General features: G+C 32.9%; 1 protein-coding gene across 6 annotated transcripts in view; it reads right to left on the bottom strand.

Annotated features, from left to right (window-relative positions):
- The window catches only part of Pcdh9 (protocadherin 9), an 874,581-nt gene that overhangs the window by 254,922 nt on the left and 592,294 nt on the right, over positions 1-27,365 (bottom strand). Inside the window, exon 5 of one of the 6 annotated variants that reach the window (XM_058586103.1) lies at positions 7,478-7,739. The exons of 4 other annotated variants lie outside the window; for them this stretch is intronic. In XM_058586103.1, the coding sequence (XP_058442086.1) occupies positions 7,672-7,739 (68 nt within the window). In that variant the 3' untranslated portion in view covers positions 7,478-7,671. Of the gene's footprint in view, positions 1-7,477; positions 7,740-27,365 lie in introns of those variants that run through there. One more of the 6 variants, XM_058586105.1, reaches the window with a different exon arrangement.

Genomic DNA, 27,365 nt, shown 5'->3' with positions numbered 1-27,365 from the left:
TGAATTGATGATTGATCATAGGAAAATTAAAATATTGGAAAAGTTGAGCAGATTAATGTAAAATATTTACTAATATACATCTGTGACACAAATGAATATGTCATATGTGCTAAATTGTGGCATCTAAAGTGTTCCATAGACTGGATTTATTAACAATTTCATGAAAAACATTTGTGGGAATTATAGAATTGGTTATTTTTTTTGAGATGGTAAGTGTGGGAAGAAAGCCTGACTTCAAGAGAAATGTGATTAAATGACTGGCTATACCAACAATTGTGTGTTAAATCACTTGGAAATTTATGAAAGTATCCAGAGGCATCTCTTACTAATGCTAAATGTCTCTGTACTTACACAGTCATTTAATTTTCTCTGAAATTTTCCAATGTCCCCGATTTTACACATTTTGGAGACATCTCTATTTCCATTATACTCATACAGATCCAGAAAAACTACTTAATCTGAGTTTCATAAAGTTATTTTATATATAATGAGTAAGAACTGATAGGTACTATAATTATTCTATTCCATTCACTTAGGGTTTATGTCTTTTGTGTAGGTTTCTGGGAATTCTCTTTTGTAAATGCTGAAATTGTCTTTAGCTCTAAATTGTTTCTTATATCAAAGCCCCTGAGACATGTAAGCTATGTCAAAAGGACATTTCAAACAAAGAAATGGTTAGTCCAAGACAGACTGGGAAGAACAAAATATTGTTTGTAACACTTCTGTATTTTAGGACCTTAGTAATCCTTCTAGAGGAGCTGAGCCAATTGCTAATCAATAGTAATTATTTTTTTCAACCACCTAAGGAGTACTCTTTAACCCCTAAATGTAAGTTTTTAAAAAGCCACACACTTATTTTCTAGATATTAAATGTAGCCTTAACTGGAGTTTTGATATAATCTATTCTCAGTTGCAACCTTCTAGTAGGGTTATTTTCAGCATCAAAAGTGAAATAAGACCTTTTTCAAGAAGATAATTTCAAAAAACATAATTTTCAAAGGATTAATGCAATAACGTACTTCCAATCTGCCTCATGTTTTTCAATAAGGACATACAGTTTATAAGTGAATACTTAGATATAGAAATTTATTTCTTCTGGATTCAAATGAATTAGTAATTATAATATTTGTAATTTATGTCTAGAAAATTAGCCCTGAAAAATAAATGTGCTGTTGGACACTTTTTGTTATTTAACAGATAAATCACCTAAGGGTGATGTTTTATTAAATGGGTACAAATGTCAATTTTAGCAAAATAGACTGCAATAAAGAAATTTAAAGGTTCTAAAAAGAAGAGATAATAATTTTAAAAATTGTAGGAAAAAAACAAATATCACATTAGCAAATTAAAGCTATATAACAAACTTAAGTGAAAATGATTACCTTAGAGAAAACATAAACGATATAATATACAAAAAAACGGAGTTTTCTGTGCATTTAAAAAAATGTTTCTTGTATATTAAATCAGTGTTGGGCCATATATTTGGATATAAATAAAAGATAAATTTTACAGAAACAAAAATACTTTTTCTTACATTTTTATTCATTTTTATAGATTACCAAATATAAATAATGGAAGTGCTGAGTCATTTATGCTAGAAAACTTGCTACCAATTTTATGCATTCTCATTCCTTTTATCATCCAAATGGTGGTCATAATAAGAATAATAAATCTGAAATATATTTTTAATTATTTCTTTCAATTTTTACTTGCTGAGTCAGTTTTACATTATTCTTGTAATCTCCCTCCTGAAATAATTTGAAATTTTATATGCATACCAAGTTCTCACTTTGTTGCCCTGTCGAACATTTATGATACACTTGCACTGAAATTTGTCAAGCAATGTTCTCAATTTACTGTTGGGCCATTTAAAGAAAGAACACTCACATATTACTTTTTCTGGTTTCTATGATCTAAAACAACATATAAGTTGAATAAAAATAGTTTCAGACTCATATATTCAGCATAGGCTATTATTATTCAACTTTAAATGCAATGAGAACCCATTGTAAATCTATGTTCTATGCCCTACAAAAATAACTTAATTAACACTACATTTGTTCTCAAAATATATCATGAAATGTTTAAAAAATTCTAGACAAAGATATATTTCTAACAATTATTTATGGAATATTATATATAAAATATATGTAATATTATATATAATATATATTGCTTATTTTGTTCTAGAACAGGAGTGTGAGATATGTTGCTAGGAAAAGTTGGCTTCAATAACATAAAGAGTTTGTTACTCAACTATTAAGATATAAAATCTGTTTCTCTGTGTGTAAACAGCTGGTTTACTTTTGGATAAATTTATTTGATAAATCAATGTGATCAAATCAAATACTTTACACTTATTGAAGATGATTTACATATATCTTTTCTATGAAAACATTAAAATATAAACAACTTCAGTAGATGTCAATGTTTTTAATATAAGATAATGCAAAAATTAGAAGGAAATTATGTATAATTCAATGAAAGCAATTCACATTTTGAAATTATTTTGAAGACACTTGATATCAGAACCTAATTGTATAACAGAAACATAAACTAGTAAGACTTTTAAGAGAGTTAAGAATTTTTCATGGAGGCTCTGGCCTATGCTATAATGTCTCCACACATTCTGGAGATGTCGTGACCTTGAATCTTCTATGGGAGGATGAATTACAACAGTGAAAGAACAATTTCACTGTCTTCTAGCTTTTTCATACACTTTTATCCTTGACATATGAAAGGCTGATTGAAATATTAAGAAAACCTTTATTTTGACATAGAAAATGTAACTGTAAAAAATTATATCTGAATACTTTGCAGTGGATTTTCTTGGGACATGTTAGAATAGGTGATGATACTATAATTCCTATATGTGAATTAGACCAATATTATATTACACATGATATGTTAAATTTTAATACAATAAATTCACCCTTAAATTCTACTGGCATTTTTATATGAGACAAAGATTGTATGATTTCATAACAAAAAGGCACCAGGCAGTAAGGAGGACAAAGCCCATGAACCTAAGTGTGTGACAGGTAAAACTAAATTGGCGGCTATGTTTTGCTATTTAAAATCAATACTTAAGAGCTTTTCCTTCTTCACAGAGATAAAGGAGTTATCAGAGCTAATGGCTGATGTGAGTGCTTAGCACTGTTTTAACAGATTACAGGTCGATTTTAATTTTGCTTTGCAAATTACAAAAGAGCCCATCAATAAGATTATGGAGAAGAGACACCCAAATACTGCTGAGGACATAGTCCACCCTTTCAATTTTAGATGGAGTAGAGAAAAATATAAGAGAAACAATCTGTCACAGAGTATTTTTGTGATGAATGAATGTGTTTCTTGTTTGTTTATAAACCATGCAAAAACTTACCAACCTAATTATATTGTGATAGAAGTTTTTTTTTTTTTTTTTTGGGGGGGTGCATTACCAGGGATTGAACTCAGGGGCACTCAACCACTCAGCCACATCCCCAGCCTTGTTTTGTATTTTATTAGAAACAGGGTCTCACTGAGTTGCTTAGCACCTCACTTTTGCTGAGATTGTCTTTAAACTTGAGATCCTCCTGTCTCAACCTCCCAAGCTTCTGGGATAACAGGTGTGTACCACCGTGCCTAGATTGTAGTTCATAATTATATATCAGAAAGATTCAGTTAGAACTTTAGAAGAATTTCATTGGTTAATTCCTAGGGGGCAACACTGGAAATTTTTTAGTATAAAAATGACTATTAAATGATATATTCACTGATACATTATATATTTTAGAATTGATTTTTATCAAGGATATTTCTTTCACGCAAAATAACAAAACTTCAGAGAAACATGCTTCTCACTGCTCATAAGTATGGAAATCCTAAGTGTGTATGGCTTTTATTGTTCTCCTTCTACTGTATCAGGAACCAGCATTACCCTATGAATTAGATAAGATAGAATTTCCCTATAAATTTAGCAAGCATTCTGAGGTATAAAGGAAAATTCTAGAGAAAAAAAATAAAACCTAGCCTATTATATAACATGATAAATGTGTATCTGTTTATAGTTCTGTTAGACTTAAAATTAAGGATATAATGAACATCTCAAGGAGAAGATATGCTAGAAAAGCAGCTGACCCTGATAAGCATAAAGCCACATGAGGAGTACCTATCAAGAGTGTGATGAATTGCCTCCGAAGACAGCATCAGAAGTATGATCAAAACAAGCACAAAGTCTGAAGAGAACAATAATGAACCCGCTAAGCCACCATTTATTTCACCTATATTATGAAATTGTACTATTTTTGCATGAGAAAAAGTCCACTTAGTTAAAAAGACTGTTTTTTTAGATATCTTCCATATTATTATACAAATTTGAACTTTGAAAATAGCCCTTTATGACATAAAACTTTTAGCATAACCAAGATTCTGTCCTGCAGCTGCCTGTAGGGATGGAGGGAGGTAATACTGCACTTGACTTCTATCTAGTTTTTCTGAAGTCATTTTAGAGGGCCTCTGGTGAGATTCCATTCTCTGCAAAGTGCACAGAAAGATATTTCACAAGGGGAGAGTTAAAGAGTTGCTGAGGAAGAAAATACCCCCAAAGCCCTCTTTGGCACACACAGAAACTTAAAAAAAAAAAAATCCTTTCTTCCCTCCTTGAAACTTTCAAAAAGTGCCCTAGTCCACAGTCAGTTCCTCTGGAGCAATTGCGAAGTCAGCGCCTCAAGCAGAGAGGGCAGGCACTAACAGTAAAAGAGCTCAGTGATGCAAAGTAGGAGCTTAGTCTGGAAAATGCTGGATTCCCTTCAGACCACTCTGGATGCAGTCAGCCGGAAGCGAAAATTTGGTTCTCAAGACTCCTTAGGGCAAAAGTTCAAATGGCTTATTTTATAAGTTGTTCCTAGGATTGTTTTTGGTTTTAATTAGAGAAACTGAAATTCTGTAAGCCGAATGGAAGACTTTGTCAATGAAGTGAGACATAATTACCTGGTAGTAGTTGAGAGTTTTTAATTTGTGCTTCAATGACAGAGCTGACAAGCACAGAGTTTTGAAGTTTTGATTAGTGGGCTCAGTAAGAATCATCAAAAAGCTGGGTAGAAACTTTCCACTGAGTTTCTCTTATTCAATGACTGTGAAATCTGTTGCTTCTATTGGCTATATTTAACTTTGATCATAACCAAAAGAGAATTGTCAGGAAAGTAAAGAATCAAAAGTCTAACTCTTCTATTGACTAATTTATTCCCTGCCAGTAATATTAAAATGTTCATTGCCCTAATACCTGGTAATCTTGGTGATCTAGAAAAAAAATCATGGGAACAAATAAATTACTAAAGATTTGTATTTCCTGAACCCCTTCTTTCCTATGCCCACAAAAGAGAAAAAATTGCATATGATATTGTAGGAGGACACTGTAGGCTTGTTTATGACCAGCATTCTATTACATGTTTTGTCATTTGATCCTGCAAATCTCTTAAAGCAGACATTATCTCCACTGTAATATAATAGAACTAGACTTTATAGAAGTAACAACTCCATAAAAAAATAAATAAATAACTGCAAAAACTTAAGTCAGGATTCACATGTAGGTTAAAGGGGAGCAAAGCCCATTTTTTGATCATTTCACCACACTACATTTTCAGTTACTTCAACATGCACAGCTAAGATGCATCATATTCACACAAATGTAAGAGCATCAATAAGTCAGGTATGATGGTGCACACCTGTAATCGCAGTGACTCGGGAGGCAGCAACCGGAGGATTGAAAGTTTGTTGAAAGTTTGAGACAAACCTCAGCAACTTAGTGAGGCCTTAAACAACTTAGCAAGACTCTGTCTCCAAAAAAAAAAAAAAAAAAAAAAAGGCTGGGAATTCAGCTCAGTGGTTAAGCACTCCTGATTTAAATCTCTGGTACCCAAAAAACCAAAACCAAAACCAAAAAAATACAGTAATCAAAAATGGAAGTATCAAGATTATACAGTCTAAAAATAATTGTTTTTTAGTATTGGGAAAGGCAGTTATGTGCATGCAGTGTTTCTGCTGGACTCCACCGGGCCATGTAAGAATGAGCCTTCCACCCAGAACATTTCCCTGGCTGCAGATAAAAAAGCCCTCATGGCATGTGCTATGGTTATTGCCTTGTGTGGGAATATCTTTCTCTGTTTCAGACTCTGTGTTCTCCCTTGTTCTTCTTAAGATCACAGGCAATGACATACAGAGAGACGCCAGCTTTCTGTATTTCAAACCTCAAGAGAAGAGAGAGTGGTCTTTTGGGAACAGCAAAAAGTGGGACAACTGCAGCTATGTCATCTGCATGGCTCACAGTGAACCCACAGCCATGGGGGATGGAGGCATCAGAGGAAATAGTGAGTCGGGCTCCTGCTCTCCTTGCTTGCTGAAGTGAACACTGTATGACTTGAGCTTGCTCAGTGTGTTTTCTGCATGCAGCCTCTTATTATATTCTTAAGTCTTTTCCCTGGGTGCCACTCCTGACTTCTATCCTTGGCAGCTTAGCCTGGTTAGAAAATTAAGGCCCTACCATAGTAAGCAATCATGGAAATTCAAATATGATCATGTAATAAAATGGCTACAACTCTTCAACATCTCAGATTGAAGAGCTGAAATAATTAACTTAGGACATCTTTGTCCCTGTGCTATAACTTAAAATGCTGTTTAAAGTCCCCTTAACTGACTTCTACCTTTGTCTAAATACCAGTAGGGGCACCACTGCTTAGTTGCTCTTCCACTTTATCTGTGAAAAAGTGTTTCAACTTCCATCCAGAAGCCCAAGATTATGCAATCTAGGAATTTCATAAACCATGTGAGGTACTAATTAGGCAAAAAACTATTTAAAAGAAAAAGAAAAGAAATATCCAGACTCATGATAGAATATAAACCTATCATCAGTCATGACATCATGATTTCTAATATATTTTTTTCTGAGCCCAGCATGTTGGCTGCTACGTTTTACACATCATTAAACCTTTAAAGAACTCCTAGTTTTAGACATCAATGTATCTCCAAAGCAAAAATACTCAACTCAGAGCAAAAGCTGTCTCCCTAGTGCTAGTAGATGGAGAGGTATGAAACTGAGTCACAAAGACAAAGACCCTTAGAGCCGTTCATAGAAGGGAGAATGAAAACTAGGTTTCATTTCTTATTTATGTAAAAATTTGGGGAATAGGCATAAATTTATTCATGTATCTCAATTTTTATGCTGTATACATAAATGTGTGTATATGTATATATAATATAGATATATATGTATATATTATATGTGTATATATACACATATAATACTCTAAATTTTATTTAGAGTATTATAGATACTATATATATATATATTATATATATATATATATATATATATAATATATATATATACACACATACATACATATACACATATATGTATAGTATCTATAATACTCGGAAGAAAACTCAGTCTTCCATGACTTCTAAAAGCTTTCTTTAATATATAAATGCATTGACTTTTATTTAACATTCTTGGATTCTTTTTCTGGACACCATACAAGCCTGAAGCATTAGATACCAGAGACTGACATCTCACATTGACTTGGATGTTTTATATGTTCTACCTTTACTTACCCAAAGTGGAGCTCTGGTTGATTTCTCCCAACACTTCATGTGTCAATTTACCCCTGCTCCACTTCTATTTCTCTATTCTCATCACAGTCTATCCAGTTGTAAGGCCAAAATCCTAGAAGTCCTCTTTGAATCCTCTTCCCTTTGCTTTTCTGCAGACAAATTGAATGTCATGTTGGTGTTGTCTCCAAAATAGATCTTACAAATCCACTTTGTCTCTCTCTTCTCTCCTACTACTTTAGCCAAAACCACTATCTCCTGCTTGGGTGGCTGCTATATACTCAAACCTATTCTCCCTGCTTCTACAAAAGCTTTCATAAAATCCATTCTCTATACTCTAGCCAGAGTGATTCATCAAAATTATAAATGAGAGCTTGCCTTCCCCTGCTTTAAAACTCACAATAGCTTCTCCTTGTGCTTAAAATAAGACCTGAACTTATTTTCAGAACAAGGTTCTGCATGATCTGACCACAGTCCCTTGTTCTCTCCTTAGCAAGCTCAGCATCAGGTGTGATGCCTCACCCCCCAGTGGCTTTTCTCTGCTGCTTCAAGATTCAAGCCCCTTTGATCCTCAGGACACTCACTCTTGTATTTGCAATGCTCTTTGCTAAGCCCTTCTCCCACCCTGGCCATCTTTGGGTTTTCAAGTTTTGGTTTACATCTTACCACTTGGAGAATGAGCCTTTACCTAAACTAATTTATACCCCATACCCTTTTTGTTTTTAATCACATTAGGGCACTTTTCACAACTAAACTATTGTTATCATTTATATGGTTTTTGTTTTTGTTGTTAGTTCTACATTCCCTGACCACAGCCTTTAGTAAAAGCCATTATCTACCATTGCCCAATGGCAACCAGGGGATAAAATGTGCTTGGCACATAATCTATGCTCAAGAAACAATTGAGGAATGAAAAAAGGAGCTTTGTTGTTGACAATAAACCAGAGGATATAATCTTAACAGATGGCAGATCTAAAAGCAACAATGACACATTTTGTTTTAATATTTATATGGGAAATTTTGATACTCTTTTACCTATGGTGTGGCAAAGATTTTAATCATGATATTTTAAAATATGGATGATAAAAATAGAAGTCGAAGGGTACCTAAGTGTGGTATAACTGACTAAAATCATCAATCCTCTGAAAATGCAAGACAATTTTAAAATATAGAGTATGATGTATTTTTTCCTACTTATTTGAATTTTCTCCTCTAAAATTAGGATATTTGTCATAAAATATTCTGTCTAGCTGCTGAAGTTCCAACACATTTTACTTTTCTTTTTTCTTTCTTTCTTTTTTTTTTTTTTTTGATCCACAGTCAACAGGGAGTTATCTCCCACAAGTGATTTTTCTACATCTTTCATCTATCTCAGAAATGCAAATATAAAATTAAACTCATACAGACACATCATGCACATAATGTAGGTCTTTTTTCCTCTCAAATCTCCAATACCCTGAGTACTTTTTTTTTTGGTGAGGGGGTGTCCATAAATCAATGAAAAGGTTATACTCATGCACATAGATGTAACCTCATTTCTCTCTGATAAACATTATGTGGAGACTATTCTTCCCTGAGAAAGCTATATAAATATAATATGATCTCATAAAATCTAAATATATTCTTTTAACCGTTTCAGATCAATAAATGTGCATTCTGGATGCTATATACTCATTCATGTTTAGTGATAAAATGCTGTACAAATCATTTTGGGTGATAAATTTCTGTATTGAAATTTTAGCTCAACACAGTTCCAAATGCTTATGTACAATGCTTTCACTCATATTTTGAGAACATAACAGCATGCAAATAAGTAAACAGTGATAACACACTAAGTGTTGAAGAATAATTACCTAGTTTTGTGACAAACATTGTTCCTTCATTTTCATGAATTGATATGCCCTCACGATTCACAAGATCTGATTTTTAAAAAAGCTGCATGAAATCTTAGAAAGTGCCATGAAACAATTTCCTGGAATGAACTTTCTCATTCTGGGTTCACAGAAAATTGAGAGGATGGCAGCCTTTGACAGAGCAGCTGTTCATGCCACTAGAGAGAAAGCTTGGGAGTCATCTCCATCTTGGATTTCACACTCTGCAGTATTTCTTTCATGTAGTTAGTGATCTCATTTTCAAGCAATTTTACCATTCATCGTTTTCAAACTCAATCACAGAGTTTTTTTGGGGGGCGCAGGTATACAAATGATACTTTATAAAATCTGATATACCCTGCGGCCAGACTCAGGTTCCTTAATATAAAATATGCAGATATTCACATACATTTCTCTGTGTCTACCTACCTTCCTTCTAGAATATTGGTTAATCAGAATATAAAAATAAAGTGAGAATCTATTCATTGTTTTAACATTTGGTCCCATATTTCCTCTTGACGGAAAAAGCTGCTTGGAAAAGAAGCTAAGATTTTAGAAAGTGATGTTGAGATCCCGGGTATAAATAGAGAACCCCCTCCCTCCTTGGCCTGAGAGAAGAAATTCTTGTTTTTTGTGCTTGCTGTTTTGCTCCAGGCAGGAGAAGGGAGTGAGGATAGCAGAAAATAGAAGATTTGAGAGAAAAGTTAGTAAAAGAATGTGAGGATTATGCAATCGGGAGGAGTTGAGCCTAAGGGAAGTTAAAGGTGGCAGATTCTCTGAAGGAACTTCTACAAGCATGAAATTTTTATATTCAATGGAAAGTTATTTGATTTTGATCAATTCTTCAGATTTCCCATCACCATGGAATGCATTTTTAAAAGTTCATAATAACACTGAAAACTAGTTTTTAGGACAGCATTTGTTTTGTAAGACCTGTAAAAACTACTTGTACTTCACTTGGCAAATCAGAGGCAGGAATAAAGAAGCAAATTTTTGGAGCAGACCAGCATCAAGGGTGTAAAGTCTCTGTAAATATTTACAAGACTTGGGAAGATCTTCTAATGTCCACAGGAAAATCAAGGTTGTTAATACAATTATATCTCCATATAAAGAAGCATGTTGACCTCAGATTTTTTTTGTTTGTTTTCAACATAAAATTGCCTTTTCAAGAAAAAAAAAAAAAAGAATAAGCTAGAGTCCCTCTCCCTTTCTTCACACAAAATGACAGGATATATAAAGCAAAATTCAAAGGACATAAAAGACTATATTCACAATTGCTATATCTTTTACATGCATTTCTTTTAATAACAGTACCTAATAGTAACATTGCCTGTCAGGAATTTAATAGTTGATATGTCAAAGTGACTTGGTGTGTTATTACTTATTCTGATGTGTAATTGTCTTTTAAATCTTAGAAAGCAACTTGAAGGCCAGTTTTAATGGTTAATTAGGTCATTATTTCAGCATCTAGTTATAATTTTTTAGACAGCATCTTATAAAAAAGTATGCTCAAATTTTAGATACACTAATTTAACTTTAACATCAAGAGTAAAAAATACAGGTTCAAATGTTAGTGGAGACTATTTTGACACCTCACAGTCATTAAGTATAATGTAATTAGTTTGGCAGGTTTGGAAGTGTATGATAACAGCACAAGGAATCTGCTGAGATTATATGGAAAATGTATGTACAATAAAAATGTTCTATAAATAGTGAAGGGAAACATCTCCATTCATTGTGTTTAAAAAAAAAAAAAAAAAAAAAAACCTCTTAAAACTCAGTTCTTTACTGGATTTTCATCCTGTATAAAGGAAGAGAGAAAGAGTCTCATTCAATTCTGTCCTGGCTTCAGTTTACATCAATACCTTCAGAAAATGCATTGGGTGTTTTTCTGTGAAGAGCCTCATGCTGGGTGCCTCACAGGAGATGATGGAATCCATATTCCTTTCTCCAGGAGTTTACTTTCTTGATAAAGAGGTGGGCTTTGCATACATGACACTATCACACTAGATTTGAATATGATCTGGTGTTTTAAAAGGGTAATTTAACATTGTACTTTAATGGGGTCCCTTTTCCCTTGGCATTTGTCTTCTTCCTTCCTTTCCCATCCATTACACCAAATGTCAATCTCTGACTGACCTTCAATTATTATTACCATGTGTTTCATTTTACAACACTGAATAAATCCATCCTTCTGCTAATAAATCAATAGTCTTGACCTCGACAAATGATATTCCAATGCAAATACATGATGCAAATACATGATATTCCGAAGCAAATAACAAATAAATGCAGAGATATTTTAAGCCCTTATAACATAGTTGGAGCCATGTTGAGTGAAAAACAATTTACCACCAGGGGCAGCCATTCAAAAGAAAGTTTTCTTTATAACTGTCAAAAGGATCCCTTTAAAGTACAAACCAAATTTAGTTGACAGAACATGCAGTGATTGTACTTTTTACTCTCAAATTACACAAAGAATAAATTATTATCCTTGAGAACACAGATATCTTGTAGTACTTACATTGTTTCAGAGGTAAAATTTAAGTCTTCTCATATAAACCACACACATTCACATCCACTATAGCCTAATGTAATACTACATTTTGGTAAAAAAAAAAAAAAAATTCTGGCTTTTATTCCACTTCCACTGATTTGCATCTTGAGCCTTAAGAACCATTTAATAAATAAACTTTCTGTATGTTATTGTGCTTGATAGCGACAGAATATATATATGTGTTCCCTTAACATTCACATTTTTGAAGGTTTAACCCCCAATGTAACTATACCTGAGGTAGGACCCATGAAGAAAAAATAAAGGCTAAAATACTATCATATAGGTGGGGCCCTAATCCAATACAGGAGATACCAAGCTATGTCCTCTCCATCATGTGGGGACATAACACAGAAACTTTTTCTATGGTTAAATATTATTAATTATTGAGTTTATTAATAATTTCTAATAAACAAGAGATAAGATGAAGAAATATTATTGAAGTCAATACCAAATGCAAGTGAAAAGGAAGAGAGACTGGATAACTCATATACTATAGTGGGAATACGAATGGTACAGCCCCTCTAAAAACTAACTCACAGTCTTACTAAATTCAACCTGCAAATACCATACTCAGTTTTACTCTAGGTCATTTATTCTGCAGAAATTTAATCTGTGTTAACACAAAAACTTGTACACAAAATTTAAATGGTAGTTTCATTTTTATAGGCAAATATGGAAAGAGTACAAATGTCCTATGAGTGAATCATTTAATAAAGTAATATGAACATGTAATATGTCTCAGAAATAAAAAGAAATAAACTATTAATACACAAAATCACTTGGACAAATCTCCAGGGAATTATGGTGAATGAAAAAAAAAAGAAGTCAACATGAAATATACTATCTAATTTCACTTATATAACATTTTTTAAATAAAAATTCAATAAATGGAGCAAGTATTAGTGTTAATTAAGCACTAGGCATGAGGTAGGCAATAAAGAGAACTAGTGGAAGCAGATATATGTGATTAAGAAAAGGAAACATGAGAGTTGGGGTTGTAGCTCAGTGCAAGGGTGCGTGCCTAGCATGTGTGAGGCAAAGAGTTCAATCCTCAGCACAACATAAAAATAGATAAATAAAAATAAAGTTATTGTGTCCACCTACAACTAAAAAAACCATTAAAATAAAAAAGAATGAGAAACATGAAAGATTTTTGTGTTGTTGGCAGTGTTCATTATCCTGATAATTGTTCCAAATGTCTGAACCTACACAGAACATAAAATTATGTGGACACACAGACACAAGTCCTAGAAAAACTGGTGAAATTTTAACAAGATGCATGGATTGTATCAATATCAATGTCTGGTTGTGGTATTATACTAGTATTGCAAGATGTTACCTCTGGAAAAACTGGGCAAAGTGAACTCTTTCTGTATTCTTTCATAAGACTCTTTATGAATCATCAATTAGCTTGATTAACATTTCAATTAAAAATTAGAGAAGAAGTACGGTGAACAAAAACTAAGGACAAATAGACCTTAGGAAAAGAAAAGGACTTCACAAAGTGGTTAGATTAACGTAATATATTTGGAGTACAGCATTGAAGGCAATACAATCCAAATGACAATGATCTTTAAAAGATTCTATTTCATTTGCTGGATAGAGAACACATTAAAAGAAATGACTCCCTAAAATCTGAGGAAAATTAGTAAATCTAGAAGATATATTTTATTATAACTTCAGTGGTTATATGAATGAACATTGTGTACTCAAGAACATAAAGGGAAAGCAAAATTGACCAGAATGAATAAATATCTACATTAATGAACTATTCATTAATGGAAATATATCATTTTTATATTGGAATCAACCCTTTAAATATTCATGTTATTATTCTCAGGCATAACAGATACAAAATCTTACCACTACTTCAAAGCAGCAAGAACTTTTGCTCTGTCAAAATATATTATGTGAGGCGTAATAAAATTTTAATTGTTTCCTTTGAGAGAATATTCATTGTGATATGGTAAGTTACCCTACACAAATAGCACATTCACATATCATATCTGAAACTTTGATCTAATCCTGGTCCTTCCAGGCATCTACTGTAAATTGTTGTGGTTTATCTGAAACAATATTATAACATACTTGGAAGCCTCTTTATGAGTAAAATCATATGTAATTTAAAAAACATTCACCCTTTGTTCACTATTTGTAGATCTATTAGCGATTTGCTTGCCAAATGTAGAAAATTTTAATGGCTATAGAATGAATGCTATGGCAAAACATAAAGACATTATCAAAGACTTCTAGTTAGGATAAAATAGTGTAAAAATGACATTGACATTTTCTTTTTCAATTTGTGGCCAAGAGAAATAATTGTCCTTTTTTTCCCTACAAATCAGTTGTACTCCAGGTTACCATTCTCATTATTACATGACAGTTCAACTGCATAAAAATGCTGTTTTAGTATAATTATTCATATTAGTCACTTTGCATAAAATCAGACTATTAATTTCATTATTTGTGGAATTACAAATAAAAAACTCAAAACTTAATGGGCAAATAATACTTGTGAGGTCATAAAGTAGTCAATATTTTGACTATTAATAGTCTACCAGTCTATATTAATGAATATTTGATTACATGTAGATTAAACATCTACAATTTTATGCCCATTTCTCTATAGCAAATGGTCAGTGAAATTAATTTTAAATCACATGTTTTATGGTGGACAGCATATTTGACTGGGAAAAACAAAAGAATGGGATTTTTTTATTAATTGTTGGTGCAAATTCAGGTGACTTCAGGGCAATTTATAAGTCAGCATTATTTGCATATGAACATAGGCAACCTGTACCATTCTACCACTGTGTTATTTTACCTTATCAAGTCTTCAGTTAATTTTCTCCTCCACTAGTTCCCTATTCATTAGTCTTCCCTGGTTTTATTTTCTTCCTTAATTTGAGTTTTAAAGTTCTATAATCTTTCTATAAAACCTTCTAGTCAAAAGTTTAATACCCTTGTCATTTTGGACAAAATCACCCCGGAAAACACCACCTTTCAAAAAAAGTTGGTTTTCTGTTTTTTCTCTGCCAATACCCAAGCTCTTAACTACTACTAGAGAAAATTCACACCCAACAACGAACATGTTTCAAATACATATTTGTGGTAACCAAAATCACACAGACTCTCAACATTGCTGCTTAACAAACACATTGGTTCTTTGGTCAAATTTTTGTACTGTCTCCCCAGCCAATATGTCCAACTAGTTTCAGTCTCCTCAAACCTCTATTCTGCCTCCTTTTCTTACAATCTCATTTATCTTCCCTTTCTTTAGTGAGCCCCTTCTCCTCATGCAAATGATCTAGCCTATTAATGCACAGAGAAACTAGATGTTTTTCAGATAAGAATGACCTCAAGTTGATGACATGCAAACTATCAACACATCTTATTTATTTATTTATTTATTAACAAATGGAGTGTGGGATTATCTTCTCTTGTGACTTCCCTAGCTTTCTGAATACCCTTTTGCTAAGTCAATATCTTTTCCATCTTTAAATTTACACTCTCTTTTGGATTTTTTAGACAGATTAAATCATATTTATCTTCAAAAAAAATATCTTAAGCCATTGTAGGTAACTATCACTTTACTATTCTTTCCTGCCCAAGATTTTTGATAAAGATATTTCCCTCAAAGTTTTTATCCTGTCATTTTCACTTGTTAACAAACTCCAATGTGGTTTCTGCCCTTCACTCTTTTATAGATGTTGGCCTTGCCAAATGCATAGACAAATCTCTTGTGGATAAATTACTTAGGAAAAGAGATAGGAAGCATCTTAGCAAAAACTTTGTTTGCAAAATACTTACATTTACACGTTCAGCATTAGTGCTTTCCTGAATCCTGGCCCAGACATATCTATTTGTATTTCTCCTAAATGTGTTTTACTACTTTAATGGTTCCTACTTCAGTGAATGGCAACATAATCCATTCAGTTGCTTGAGACAAAAATCTCAGGGTCTTTATGGACAACTTCCCTGAGTTCTCCTCAATAGTTTTCAACTAATTTTGGAATAATGCTGAAAAGTCTTTAAGGTCCACAAGACCCTGTAAGAGCTCCCTCTTCAGTGGCATGCATTGCCTTCATTGAGCTTTTAAAACACGTCCTACTTTAGTTGTTCTATGCTTTCTAATCCCCTGTGCTTACTGTATGGTATCCTCATCTATCACCACTGCTGCCTTCTTCAGGTCTTAGCTAAGATGTAATTTCCTCCCAAATATTCCTTTACCATCTCCATCCAGTTAGATCAAGTTTCTTTTTTACTTGTAATCAAAACACTCTGTAATTTTTCCATGTTGAATTTACTAAAGTTTTCATAAGTAAATTTTGTTTGATTGTGACTTCTTTTCCTAGACAAGCCCTGGGAGAGAAGAAACTATATTTATATTTTAATCCTTAGCACAAGGTCATAGGTAGTAGCTCTTCAACAAATACATTAATTATATGTTTTGAATTAAAATTAGCACATGTATGTAGTGCTAAAAATTCATCAGATTAAAATATGTAAGCTAACCACTCTGGATTAGCTTTAACCTAAATTGAAAAGAGTGATTATCATAAAATATCACAGCAGAGGGAAAATGTGATGGCAAATTTCCTCTGTAATCCAAGGCAGGTAGTCTTTACTTCTTAATCAACAGGAGGTTAGAAAGCATTCTGTTAATTCAAATGAACTATTAAAATATAAATTATTACTTTGAGGGTTTTATTCCTTCAGAACTTCAAAATTAATATATAATCCAAAATGTTCATTATAAATGAAGTGTGTTGCTCTATGTGATTAGGTGCTACATTTTAATACATAGATTTTATGCACATACAGAACCATATTCATATATATTTCTTCTTAAAATATCCACAATCATAGCAGCCAAATTTATGGTCACAGACTCAAACCTTTATAGCTATTATGGAGCCTCTGGAGGAATCTTGTTTAAGATTGTTAAAGATAGCATTCACAGTTAAGAGTTCTAACCTTGGTATATCATTAAATAAAAAGCTACTAATGAGACATTTCCTTTCTCTAGCCTATGCTTCTCTTTTTATTCTGCATAACAGCATCCACACCATAACTGCAAAGTAATCTGTTTTGTTTTGGAATCATAATTACATATTGACAAGTTAAACTGTGACACCTAAATCAGGGGAATTTCAGCTATTATGGGAGCATTCTCATGGGGAAAACGTAAAGGGACATCAATTATTTTGCTACAAACTCACTCCCTTTCAATTTTCCATTCTTGTGTAGAAAGAAATCCTAGGAGAAAAGAAGCTATAAAAATGACAAGACACAGTACTTCACCATAGGATTGAGAAATAACCTCTATGGGTAATTAAAATAAAAACAAGGATAGCTCTTCAGTAAATATATTCAAAGGAAGACTTTTCTATCTGGACAGTTTATATTTTCTCTTTTCTTTCCCCCATGTAAATGCTCGTTAAGAAATAGTAATGTCAAACTATATACATGTATGTGCGTGTGCATTTGTATGTACATACATAAAATCAAAATGATGTTGTAGTTGTTTGAATAAAAACAGTAGTAAACTAAGTAATTGACAAGCTTTCTCAGTGAAAAGTAACAAGCTCTTGTGTGAGTTAAATTAATTTCAAAAAAACCTTTGCTAGTATTATAAGAGATCAGAATTACTGTTATTGACTTTGACATCCAACCAGTCTACTACCAAATAAATATATATTCCAGAAAAAGTAGAAATATCATCATGTATGCTATTTGCCTATAATTTACAAATTAAGACAGAACCCAAATACCTTATATTGCCAGAAACTTGGTATGCTCCGACAACTATTCTGGAGATCTGTTATTGTCCCTAGTTTGTAACCCTGAAATAGACTACATAGGATGTATAGTTCATATCTATATTTCTATTACTTTTGAATCCCCAAAGAAATTGAAATAGAAGCTGCCAGTTTAGCTGATAGGGGATTGCTTTCCTATTTTCTTAAGTTTTGCAGTTCCACTTGAGTTGAAGAGCATTAGTTATTGGTTAAAAGAGGGGTTTCAGAGTTATGGATTTTAGCACTTTGTTGACTGAGAATTCTGATGCTCAGCAAACTTGGCTAAAACCTAGAAAGTGACAGATTCAAGAAAAGTTGAAAAATAGGACACACAACTGTAAGCTCAGCTGATAAACTTCCACCAGAGATTTACTATTTCTTAAAGTGCTGATGCCCAAGGGAATGTTGGAAAACTATGATCACAGGATTAATTTCTGGTATGTCCCCTTTATCATAACCAATGATTAAACTGAGGTCAAAATTGGTATGCTACCTTTCTATCAATAGATCATGTAAATAATCTAAAATTTTGATATTTTATTGTTTTTCTTATTGCATTTAATTTGTTCCACAAAAATAGTTAAAGAGCACAAGTATCACCAAAATCTATCTACGCTAGAAAAAAAAATTTACTTTTTTATATTATTTGTCAAAATGTTCTTTAGCATCAAGGAAAACATACCAGCCTGACATACATTGTCTTCCTATCTGAATTTGGAGCTTATCTGTTTAGGGGAGTCATGCCCTTATTGAGAATTTTCAACATGAAGAGCAGGCATAGAACCAAATGTTGCTACTTGTCCAGCTTCAAAAAAAATATATTTAAGTTGAATGAACTATAGTGTTCTTTTTTTTCATTTTTGAAGTGAAGAAAATAACTACCCCACTCAGGGTGGTCAAGAGATGTGTGCTTACTACAGAGCTTTGAGAAGTGTTCCATTTGTCTACTGATCAGCTACAGTTTGATTTATGGGAACAGAAAATCTAGAAAGCTTAGTTATGATAGTAATTCATAAACCAGTACTCTCATTTGATTCCATCTGGGACAAATATAGTTTTAAGAAAAAGTCCAATATCCAAAACCAGATACTATATTGAAGTATCCAGTATGAGGGAAGTAGAAAAAAGGGACAGTTGATCCTTGAATGGTTCCTAAGACATAGAATATTCCACATTTATTCTTCTGTAATGATTGCAACATAGAGACTAATGATGCAAGGAAACACAACCAATTGAGTGTACATTGTTCTCTGCCAATATTTATTATTTCACTTCTCAAGAATTCCAAATCTTTTATGTTTTTAATATTTGTAGACATGAATGCTATATATTTTTTTAAATTTCTGCAAGGCAAGATAACTTATAATTCTATCATCCTCACTTGAGAGACATTAAATATGGCCTTTTTTTCCTCTGGCACAGTAGATAAAGGAGACCTAGTGATCAACCAGTAAGGGTAGAACCTCTAGAATAAACTTACTATCATTTTTTAAATAACCATGGAAACCGCATTTAATAGAAGCCTCTCCATTCTACAGGTACATGGTTTCTTAATTGCTTTGTCTGTAGTTTTGGCATGCATAATAAATAGGCAACTCTTGCTTCTGAAATTGATGTTCCTATTACTAGCATTCTGCAGTAGTCATTAACCACAACTAAAATATAAATATATAAATCAAAATAAGTGTTCCATAATGGAGATCATAAAATCTACTACATAAAATGACTTCATATAAATATACTGAACTATATCATCAGCCAAAATGTTAAACTTTAAACTGGAAAAAAATTGTAGCAAGGACAAGCAGTAGTAAATCATTACCAAACAAAATTGCTACATTAATTTGTCAAAGGTCAAAAACATGAATGGGAAAATGACTGTTAAGAGAAATACATTCCAGTAGTAGAAAACTGATTGATCTATACAGAAGACTTTGCTGTGAACTTGGACTTTTGATATCATGGTGTAATGTGGATAGAAAGGGGTGAGAAGAAGCTATCAATTAAAAAACATGGTAGCAAATCCCACATTGGTCAATCATATTGTACATATTTTTTACATCCTCATAATAAAAAGGTTTTGAAGTAGCTTGACAGAGTAAACTAACATAGTACCTGGTACATAATAGGCTCTCAAATGTTCTAGGGGAAAAAAAAGAAAAAAAATTGTAAGAAGAAAGGAAAGTGAGAAAGATGAACTCATTTTTAGATAAATCTGACAAATATATCTTCTTAAGTATTAAATTTGGGAAAGAAATCTTCAAAGAGCCCTCATTGGAGAATCTTAAGTGAGTTGATGTTTGAGATAATGGCAAAAGTCCAGGTAATATTTCAGAGTCAAAATTGGATCTAAAACAGAAAAAAAATTAAAGATGTTCAAATATCTTTAAAATATACCTTTGATTTCTCAAGTTTCTATGGTTAACAAGATATATGCATCTCAAAAAACTATGAATTCAAGTGTGACTGCAGTCAGCACTAAATTAAATAAATATTTCAATTAAATTAATACATAATTTCTTATAATATCTGTATATAAACTTTATAGTTTCCTCAAGCTAGGCAAATTTAATCAAATATTCTTTCACAATTTTACATTGATTTAACACACTTTTGTTCAAATAATTTTCTCATGTTTCCAAGAATTATTATCATATATAACTGTATTTCTTATGAGTTTATTTTCTTATGAATTTGCTTGAGTTTTAGGATTCAGTGTTATTTTTATTTTTCTATGCTTAATGCCTATCATTCTGACACCTGAGAGATATTCAATGAATGCTTGTTAAAAAAGTATGTCTGTTATTGCCATAATGCATGTGTGGTGAAGGTCATTAAACCTTTTATGAAGTGTTAAACATTATCAAATATGGAGGCATAGAGAGTAGTGGTGGAGATAGGTAGTGTTTGCTAATGGATATGGATTACTTTCTAGGTGATAAAAATGCTCTAAAATTCATAGTGGTGATGATTACACACAACTTCATGAATATATTAAAACATAGAATATAAACATTTTAAATAAATACTTCTTATAATATACAAGCTATATCTCAAGTCTTATAAAGCCAATAATTATCATGTGAATTGTGATAAATTTTCTCCCAAGTATGTAAATTGATACTAAAAATAATTGAGAAAAATCAAAAGAGAAGAAGAATATGGAAATGAAGATGGATGAGTATACAGAGGTGAGAATTCTCTTAATGCTGACTGTGGCAAAAGTTCTTACCACAGTGGTGGTCAGTGACTGATCTAAAAGTTGTAATATCTCCAAACTTCTATTCCACAGATATTACTTCTTTGACATAGTTCTGATTCTCATGTTAAACTCTTAATTTGTTTGCAAAAATGTTGCCAGAGCCATTAAACTTTACTGTAAGTAATGCCTCCTATGTTTCAGAAAGAGAAGACAAAAACTTGTAATTTTTTAAATCCAGAGAGGAAGCCTTTGTAAAGAAACTATGCTTGGAAATGGTTTAGAGTTTCCAAACAAATTTTAAAAATCATATCAAAGTTTTAAAATTTTACTGGCAAGTTCATATCATTCCATGAATGGGCTAAAGTATGCATCAAGACATCCTGTTCATTAAGCCAAGGCATCTCTTGCTATGTGAAGGTCTCCTACAATCCTGGGTGGTGAATAATAAGGAGATTACATTAAACATGCCATCTGTTGTATTTTTTGGATTGAAGAAGATGTGCAGCAAAAGTGAATTCCCTGCAGTACAATGTTGTCAGAGATGCTTTTAATTATAGCACTTATTTCTACTCACAAGAACAAACTTACATTGTAAGGAGGCATGCAGGCAAAACATGGGAAGAAAAACACATTACTTCAAACTCAAAAACAAGTTTTCTTCATAAAGCAGAATAATTTAATTACTATAAAGATTTTCTCAAAAGATTTAAGTTTCAGCAATAGAAATTGAATTTTTGTCTGTGCATCCCCAAGAAGTGAAGAGTGCCAGGTGTGGCCATGAAAATGAATGACTCAATGGTAGACCTTATTTGTTCTTTTTTGTGGTGTAATGTCTACCACTTGAAGCTATGCCTAAGATCTACATGATAATATAAAACTTACACCATCCAACAGTCATCCTAGTTCGTTCGTGAAAAATGTACCTCATCTAGTCAGCATCATAACTATTCACATGGATACGAAATGCATTTATTTTTCTTCATATCCTCTTTCAGTCATTTTCAGACTTAAATCTACCTCTTGAAAGCCTGTGAGAATCTCATGCTCCATGAAGTCATTCTGGGTAATGTCTTGAAACCAAAGCTTATATCATTACACACCTAAACTAACATGATAAAATAGAAAAGTACTCCTATTTTTAAAGGACAAAATTTTGTTCTACTTTTTTTTCCCGTGAATATGTTTTATTGTGAATACTATGCATTTCAGGTTTACACCATGACACAGTTTAATGTATGTATTTGTATGTGTGTGTGTGTATGCTAAAGTAGGCAAATAGACATAAGAACGGATGAGGGGAGAAAATAATTGGGAGCTCATTCTACCTGAAAACACAAAGATCACTCCACCTTAGGTGACAGGTAATCCACCCATAAACTGCCTCCCTCACCTCTGCAGCAAGATACTACCTTCTTAAAATGAAAAGAACTGGGTGAGGCCAGCTTAAGGAATTTGCCAACTTTGGAGCATGCACAGAACACTGAGGCACTGTCCTTTGAGTGTCCCAGAATTCATTGTAATATGAGTTACATTGTGTTTTTGCCCTCTCTCCCCGTGGGTTACACATAAGTAATTCTGGGGAAATTTCCAATGAGGCAGATTTGATGTAGGTATTGCAAACCATGCAAGGAAACAGCTGTAACCATTGAATAGTTTTTGGTGTGGGTGAATTTCAGGCAGGCTGTAAAATCCCACAACCAAGAAGACACAAGGCCAACTCCTCTCCTGGTCTATTCTATCCCACATTCTATGGAGTATACTTTTATTTTCCAAAACAAAATATTGAGCTTACTCAATCTGCTTTGTGTCTTCTGATTGAGATCCTTCTTTCAGGAAGACAAGAACCAAGGAAACTATGTCCAGATGTGGCTACCTTTGCTATTTTATAGTAATATTTTACATTAAAAGATAAGATTATGTCCTCACCTAGCTGGTATCCATGCTATGAATATGGATACAGTTGAGTCATTTAAATAATCATGCTGTTATTTTATTCCTCTCAATACTATCAATTTCATTTTAAAGATAAAATATTAATGAGTTGACTGATAATTACTTTTAAAGAGATTTGTTTTTTAACTGTCATTAATACAAATTGACAGATATTCCTTGTATGACTTCTCACACTCAATGCAATTACTTAAATCTAAATTGCATAACAATTTCTAATGCTGAAAGTTCTATTAAGTCCTGTGATTTGACAAACAAATATTATCTGGTCAAAACTACCTGAATAGTACATCCTCATAACTAGGCAACCAGGAAATCATACACCAATTGTCTTCTCTTAGTCCAAAACTGGTTATATTAATCATAAGATGCACTCTGCTGCATCAGAAGGAAGATTTTGATTCTACCTCAACAATGTTGGAAAGATAAGGAACTTCCACCAAGTCATCTTATTATTTTTTCATATTTTCAAAGCTCTCTTGGTTCTCAAAACAAAAATCCTATAAATATATGACTCTTCACCCAAATACATGTGAGTAACTTTGGTCCTATTTACTAATGCAGTTTTATTTAATAATTACAAGATTATGACCAAATATTACTGGTTCAAACAACCTAGGCACTTCCACTATTATTTTTAAATATTTTACTAAAGTTATCAAAATATTGACCAAAGTAGAAAAAAATCAGGTATTATCACGAGTGACTCATTTAAGTTTTAGTTATTTTAGGCTCAAATGATCCATTATGCTGTTTTAATATTAATTTAAACCTTTATTCTTCATAGTTCTCTATATCATCTCTAACTCCAGAAATAAAAGTATTGAATATTTTTCAGAATAATTTCTATCACTTAAAAGTTGCCCCAAAAGTTTCATTAATTCCAGTTCTAACAGCATTTATTTAACTCCAAATTAGAAGAGGAAGAAATGAAAAATAGTTACTGACTTGTAGGGTCTCATATTTGAAGTAGACATAGTTTAGGAAGTACTAAAATCGGTACTTCATTATTTGATCTTAAAAAATATAGTAGCTTTGCCATAAAAATAAAGAGGTAGTGATACTGACTCTAGGTAGAGTACGTTAAGATTAGGAAGAAAATAATTCCAACAAGAAATAAACTAGAAAAGAGAAGAGAATGTGGTACTTAAATTAAAGATAAATAAAATTGTTTTGAAAGGAAAAGTGGTAAAGACAGTCCAATTAGAGAAGATCCTCTGTCCGCAGGCACATGATTGGCATGTAAGAAGCATGCAAATTTGTTGGGAGTGAGGAAGGAGGGTAAAATTCATAACTTGGGGGACTGGAGTATAGGGGTACTTATTGTCAGAGCACACCAACCACTTTGTATTTGTAAGATTGAATAGGTGAACAAGTGGTAAGAATGTAGTATGAAGTAAATAAAGATGAACAAGATATCACAGGCAGCTGACCTATGCATTTATTTATTTCATTTAAATGCACCTATGCATTATTTTTCTGAAGAGGGTATCTATTTCTTATATGAGACACATTAAAAACACTAAACAGTTCTTTTATTACTAAGCTTTGGTTATTAGTAAGTTATATATTCATTTAGAACTTAAAAATATATTTTAGAAATCAGGTCTCTTAAAATATCCCCTCCTATTCTTTATTTGATCTTAAAAAAAAATGGTAACTTTGCCATAAAAATAAAGAGGTAGTGATACTGACTCTAGGTAGAGTACTTCAACATGACCTCAATCATTGTGTTGGAGGGCCTCAGAAGTGGCCTGTGATGCCACTGGCCTTTTTCCCTTTAAAGGACCAACAATTATGTTGAACTATATAATGGAATGTAGAGGTGAATGAATGATCTTAGAACATGAATATAAGACCAACACATTCAGTTTCAATTTTGACCTAAGACAAGGAAACTAAAAAGGATCTTGTATTTCTTTTGTGGTCCATCTCCCTGTTTCAAGCTGAGCCCACTAAATGAGTTATTCATCTTGGGTCAACTCTATTGGGTTATCACACTGTTGCTCTGTGATATAAGCTTGCTCTGCTCTAAGTGACATCAAACACAGACCTCTTATTTTTAAAAAAGTCTATTGATGGGAGAGAAGCAAGAGAGTGCATTCACAAACTGAATGTCAGTTGTTAGCTGTCTGGTAGATAATGCCATGATGGCTTTATTTAGATACTCCAACAGACTCAGGAAGAAATAAACATCAATGAACTAAAAGTAGAAAACATACCAGAATAATGCCAGATTAGATCTGAGGCAGATGAATGACAATACATTTGAGGAAATGAAAAATGTTAGAGTACTGAGGCAGAAAATGTAGTAGACACACACACACTCACCAAAATATATTAACTAATATTCTGAAAGTAAATTACAGATTTCTCTTTTAATTGAGTCTAATTTTCAATTCTAGCAATGCCTTCTGAAAGAAAATATTCACTATGACATCAAATACATCTCTGAGGAAAGCATATCTAAATGTGCTTCTGTTGCTTTTACTGCAAGATTCACTGTTATGTGGGCTTAGTTGGTATGATTGGGATGATGGGGCATCTCTTCTGCAGGGAGGCTAACCCAGTCTTCTTGATATGGGAGTCTCTGGATTCTCAGCAACAAAAAAGAACAAGCCCCTCTTTGCAAACCCTTTTCATTTCTCTGCTAGCACTATAGTTGCTGACACTTCATTGTCCAAGCAAGTAACATGGCACTACTAGATTCATAATGAGGGAAAGTATGTTCCATCTCTTGATGAAAAAATGGCCAAATATTGTGGCACTATAAAAACCTACCACAAAATTATTGTAGGATGTGCTCATAATTAAAAATTTTATGCAGCCATGTAGAAATAAAGTGAAAGGTACTGGATAATATAATCTGTAACTTTTAAGAGCAGTTTCAAATAAAATCTTATCTTAAGGTATCAATGTGTTTTCCTACTTTTAAAGTAAACAGATTTAATTGACTAAACTATAACATTATTATGTCAATGACCAGATTAATATCATCTCTACAAAGGAAAAACTGAAAACAAAATTACTGTATTATTGTTTAGAACATGCTTATAAACAAGAACAATTATGCCACAATCAAAAACACAAACATACAGAGAGAATGTCACATTAAATTTTTTGAAAACACATATTATCTTTATTGGTAATCATCTTTTGAGTTATTCTCCCCATGCTTATTGTTAATGGGAACTGAATGTGGAGTGCTTTACCACTTAGCTACATCCTCAGTTTTTGTTTTTGTTTTTATTTCTTATTTTGAGACAGGGTCTCTCAAAGTTTCCCAATCTGGCCTCAGACTTGGATCCACTTGCTTCTGCAACCCCCACCTCCACCCCAGTTACTGGCATTGCAGGGGTGCACCAGCAGCTACTTTTAAGGAAAATCAGAAGGCAATGTTGTATTAGCCCTGGAAAGGTAAACCCACTCCAGAACCCCTGAAATTTATGTCACTGCTGTTATCACTACATGCTTCCAGCTGGGAGAACATCGATGTCTTCTTTCAGAGCTCTGACTCCCAGGGTATTTCTCAGAATTGGCAGATGGATGGTCTAGTGCTGTGTGAGAAAGTAGCTGCCTGAAAATACAGTATTCTGTGCATGTATGTTTTGTTCAGGTTTCTAACACAGTCAGAGACAAACTTACTGAATCAATTCCTAAATGATTCTTTCTTAAAGAGAGAATGCTACAGTAATACAGCAGAAGTTAACTTACAATACAAACATCGTGGAGATTATAAAATCATCCATAAAACTGACTTACACACCCACAAAACACTGCAAAAAAATAAGAAAGAATGCTAAACAACTAGAACATAATAATTCTTGAATATTTACCCCTTTAGCAGTCCTCGTGTTTGGTTGACTGCCAATGTGTGATCCAATTACCTTCAAGACACCTCTCCTGCTTCCCCTCTCTGACTCCTATCTTGCTCTTTGATATTCTGAGACACTGGGCAAAGGAAGGGAAAAAGTGGCCATAACCTCTTCACTTTTTCTTTACAATAACTTTGTAAAAAATCATTTCTTGGTTGACAGAATTTCCCTATGGCATCTGACCACCTTCACACAGCCATCTATAATTTTTCTTCTGCTTGAAACAATCTCCCACATGCCACTCTTGTTAATGACTGAGATACCCCCTGATGGTGCTTAACATTTAATAGTGCTAGAGCTCCACATTTGCCCAAACAACCTTTTCCATTTACCTTACCTCAAAGGCCTTCTAATTTTTCTTCAGAGACAGAAATCCTTTAAGCCCATTGTATCCTTAGGCTACAAATTTACTGAGATTTAGGTTTCCAATAAGAGCGTTGAGATGAATGCCACCATCTCATTTATGAATCAATTTTTGCCCATCGGCTTTTTACTGTTATTACTTTTTATTTTATTTTTCAC

This window comes from Marmota monax, unplaced genomic scaffold, assembly GCF_021218885.2.
Source record: "Marmota monax isolate L192 unplaced genomic scaffold, Marmota_monax_Labrador192_F-V1.1 WCK01_AAM20220418_F8-fsc00049, whole genome shotgun sequence".
Taxonomy (NCBI): domain Eukaryota; kingdom Metazoa; phylum Chordata; class Mammalia; order Rodentia; family Sciuridae; genus Marmota; species Marmota monax.
Note: the sequence above shows the minus strand (reverse complement) of the source record. Positions and strands in the feature narration are given on the sequence as shown.